General features: G+C 37.9%; 1 protein-coding gene across 2 annotated transcripts; it reads left to right on the forward strand.

The window, feature by feature from the left end:
* The first annotated feature begins 411 nt into the window (after positions 1-411).
* Positions 412-3,330, forward strand: LOC107645511 (uncharacterized). Of its 2 annotated transcripts, none has more exons than XM_088491492.1 (3): positions 412-549; positions 770-900; positions 2,533-3,330. In XM_088491492.1, exons 2-3 carry the CDS (start codon positions 870-872, stop codon positions 2,937-2,939), a joined length of 438 nt encoding a protein of 145 aa, XP_088347618.1. In that variant the 5' UTR covers positions 412-549; positions 770-869; the 3' UTR covers positions 2,940-3,330. The 2 variants fall into 2 exon arrangements, with proteins under 2 accessions (XP_088347618.1, XP_088347617.1); XM_088491491.1 differs by having other exon boundaries at positions 415-549; positions 2,530-3,330.
* The last annotated feature ends 226 nt before the right edge of the window (positions 3,331-3,556 follow it).

Here is a 3,556-nt window from a genome sequence, read left to right on the forward strand (position 1 = left end):
TGTTTGGTGATAAACTAGAACAAATTATGAAAATCCAATTTATTCTCATTTTTTTATTCAAAAAATTTGAGATGAAAAATATAATAATAAAAAATATAATTATAAAAAATTAACAACAATAATAAAAGAAAAAATAAAAAATAAGTTGTGTCTCTTGTTAGTGTTTTGGACACAAAATACACTAATTCAGTGTCTCTGGACATATTGTCTCTATCCATATCTTCTCTGTCAAATACGATTTTATGTCTCTGTCCTTGTCTTAGTGTCCTATCTCTCTAAACAAACGCAACTTAGGGACTAATTTGACTATTAATCATAAGAAAAATGGATAAATGTGAGACTTTGGAAAACACCGAAACAGTGGTTGCCACGTTGCAGAGGAAGAATACAGATGTAACGCTAGCAATGATTGAAGCCGAACTCCCCTCTCTCAAGTCCAAGGCCCAAGCCCAAGGCCCAAGCGTTCTCTAAACGCAGACTCTACAACCTTGCAGTCTTACACAGTAACACGACGAAACGTTCAGAATCAGCTTCCGCATCCACTTCCAGGTTCTATTTTGATTGAATAGCAGATTACTAATTCATCACCTTTTACTCGTTTCGACGTTCTTCAATTTCTAGAGTTCTAGTTTTACATGGATATATGGTTCAATTTGGATCTGTATAGCGTAGCCGACTAACATGGCAAATGAGTTCTTTAGAAGAGTTATAGTGGAATAACTTATCTTTTCCTGTGTCTGATATAGTTTCAATCTATTATTTCTTGCAGATTAGGGTTTTCAGAACTTCTTGTGGTGGATTCAGCACTACCGATACGGTGAATGGACCTAAACAGGAGCTCAATGTGGAGATGCAAGTTTTAATCAATAATGGATTGCAAATCAGATAAAATTATGCATGGTGAGTGTTATTCATCAATTATTTCCATTCATCTGAAGCTCACTTAAAGCATCTGTGCACCATGTTAAGTTGATAGGGGATTCGGGAACGTGAATTGAATTATTTCATTCAGTCGAGTTTTGATAGAATTATGAACAATGGCTAGTTGATTTTAGTGAAGCCATAAAAATTTGTTCATTGCAAATGAAGGAGAGTTATTGTCAACTCTGTTCAGTGAGTGAAGTATGACATTGATGTGCAAACATAGAGTTAATCCCCATGATAGTCCTGAGATTTCCAATGTGGTCCGCGAGATTCTAATTTCACTATAATGGTCTTCCAGATTGAGCTTCGGACACCATAGTGGCTAGGTTCGTTCCGGTGATGACTAAACTGAAAACCAGGTTCTTCAATTCCCAAACCTTGCAACCTTGCAATTCATAAAAAAAACCAGGGTTCTTCTTCACCTTCCCCCAATTTAGTTCCTTCTCCAACCACAATTTCATCCACAACCTCCTCCACTTCGTCGCCACCTCTACTGCCGGGGACCTTCACCTCATTGTGTTTGGCTTCGCATCCTTTCTCGTCATCGTCATCGGAGAAAATCGCGGCAGCCGATTTCAGGCGGAAAATTGAGGCCTGCGTCTTCGAGGCACGGGGTAGGATCTGGTGTAGTAATCCGTGTTGTACTTTGGCGGACTCCACTGGGAAAATCAGGTTCCGATTCCGAATTTTATTTTTTGTGATCTTTTGGTTTTGGGAAATAAAACCCTATCTCCTCTTGCTTGCAATGGAGGAGACGAACGACCGACTCAATCCTAAGTCGGATGTTTTCTTGTCTCAACTTTTGACCCCATCCACGGAACCCTACAACAGCACCATTGATGAAGAGAAGAAGAAGAAGGAGAGGGATTTTGGAAGTGGAGAAGACGAGTGGAGTGATAATCCAAATGGCGTCGTTTTCTCCAAATCTGGGCTCCAAACCAAAACGACAACATTTTGGCACCACCAGCGTGGCAAAGTGATGCCAGGTCAGTGCAGCAATAGCTGACTCGTCACTGAAAAGATGTCTAGGGACCTATGGTGCCCAGAGCTGTATCTAGGGGACTACAATGGTGAAATTTAGAAGGTAATCGCGTATTTGCGTGAATCTCAGGGACTATTATGGGGATTTACTCGCAAACATATCAAAATTAATCATTGTTTGGGCCTTTTGAACTTTGGAAATCATAGTCTGGGTTGCTTGATATGGACAAGTAGCCTTTGCTTTCTAGGTAGTGTAGTGTTTGGTTAATTAATCTGTAGGTCCTGATTTTCAATTGGATCACTATATTCTAAATTTCTGACTAAATACCATAGTATCACATTAAGTTGCTAGTAGAAGGCGAAGTTCAAAAACATTTAACTTTTTTCTTTATACAAGACTTTAGGGAACCAAAGTTTGTAATTGGGACCATATATATAGGGTTTAGGTGCTATCTTTGTAATTGAGCTGCATGATCCATTTGTTTGAAGTTCAAACAACTAGTTTCAGAGGTAATGTGGATTTAAATTTTTAGTTTACATGACAGTACCACATGTTTTACTTTCAGTGTTTGTACTGGTCATGTCACATGATCCCTTGCTAAATCGACTTTGTTTCAAGTTTAGCAGATAATAATCAGAGCACTGCTGGGGAGGATATATTAGCTAAGACAAGTGGTTCTGAGATTACTAACAAAGACTTAAAAAGTTCTACAAGAGCTTCGAGTGATGGTGCCCAGGCACAGACCAAGATAGCTGGTAGCGAAGGTGAAGAGAATCATCAAAAGGGTACGTCTCTTGAAGAAACTGATGTATCTGGGGATGTTAACATGGAGGCATCCATAACTACCGATGATGTTATCCGGGCAGGAGGATTCGGTGCTCGGGATGATATCAGCAGCTTTCTTCCTGTTGCAATTGATTCAACTGATTTTGAAGCTTCAATCCGTGATGCAAGAGATTATGAAGAACCAGAACCACAGGGTGAAGTAAGCCGACCAGGCCTTGGCTGGACCGGAGCTACAAAAGGGGAGTAAATAATTATTATGACAGCTATGTCCTCAAGTTTTTGCTGTTGCCTTTCTTTGTGTCTTAATGTTGGACAGTTTTTGGCTAGTCCTTGTGAAGTATGATGTTAGATTCTGTTCTTTTTGTTTTCTGGGATGAATATAAGAACTTGTTCCCTGGATTCTCGCTGCTGTGGTCAAAGTTAAATTTGGAAATAAGTATCAATCCTTCACCTGTTTGAAAGAAGGAAAGTAAAGGAAAGTAAACGTGGAAAGGGAGAGCTATTATTGTTTGAAAAGGAAAGTCTAGGAAACATAGATAATAGTTTAGGAAGAGTTTCAAGTGTATCGGGAACATCGGTGTTCCAGTTATTTTAATCGTTGATCTAAATTATAAAAAATATATATAATATATATTAATTGAAATCAACGGTTAAAATAACTGGAACACTGGTGTTTCTGGTACATTTAAAATTTTTTCAATAGTTTATATCGGGTAAAGTGTTCTTCATGTCTCTAACATTTTTTATTCATTCAATTTTGTTCTTAATGTTTTTATTTGTGTCAAAACTACTGTTGGATATTTTTAATTTTGTATCTAACATTTTAGATGAAATTAATATTTGGGTAATTTTGACTTAAATTGA

This window comes from Arachis ipaensis, chromosome B6 (assembly GCF_059453495.1).
Source record: "Arachis ipaensis isolate K30076 ecotype BB chromosome B6, ASM5945349v1, whole genome shotgun sequence".
In the NCBI taxonomy this organism is placed as follows: domain Eukaryota; kingdom Viridiplantae; phylum Streptophyta; class Magnoliopsida; order Fabales; family Fabaceae; genus Arachis; species Arachis ipaensis.

Bases quoted from the DNA above. Each gene is read 5' to 3' on its own strand.
- LOC107645511 (XM_088491491.1), top strand. From the start codon at position 870: ATGGATTGCAAATCAGATAAAATTATGCATG. The intron at 901-2,529 runs GTGAGTGTTATT...TTTCAAGTTTAG, and splicing joins ATCAGATAAAATTATGCATG to CAGATAATAATCAGAGCACT.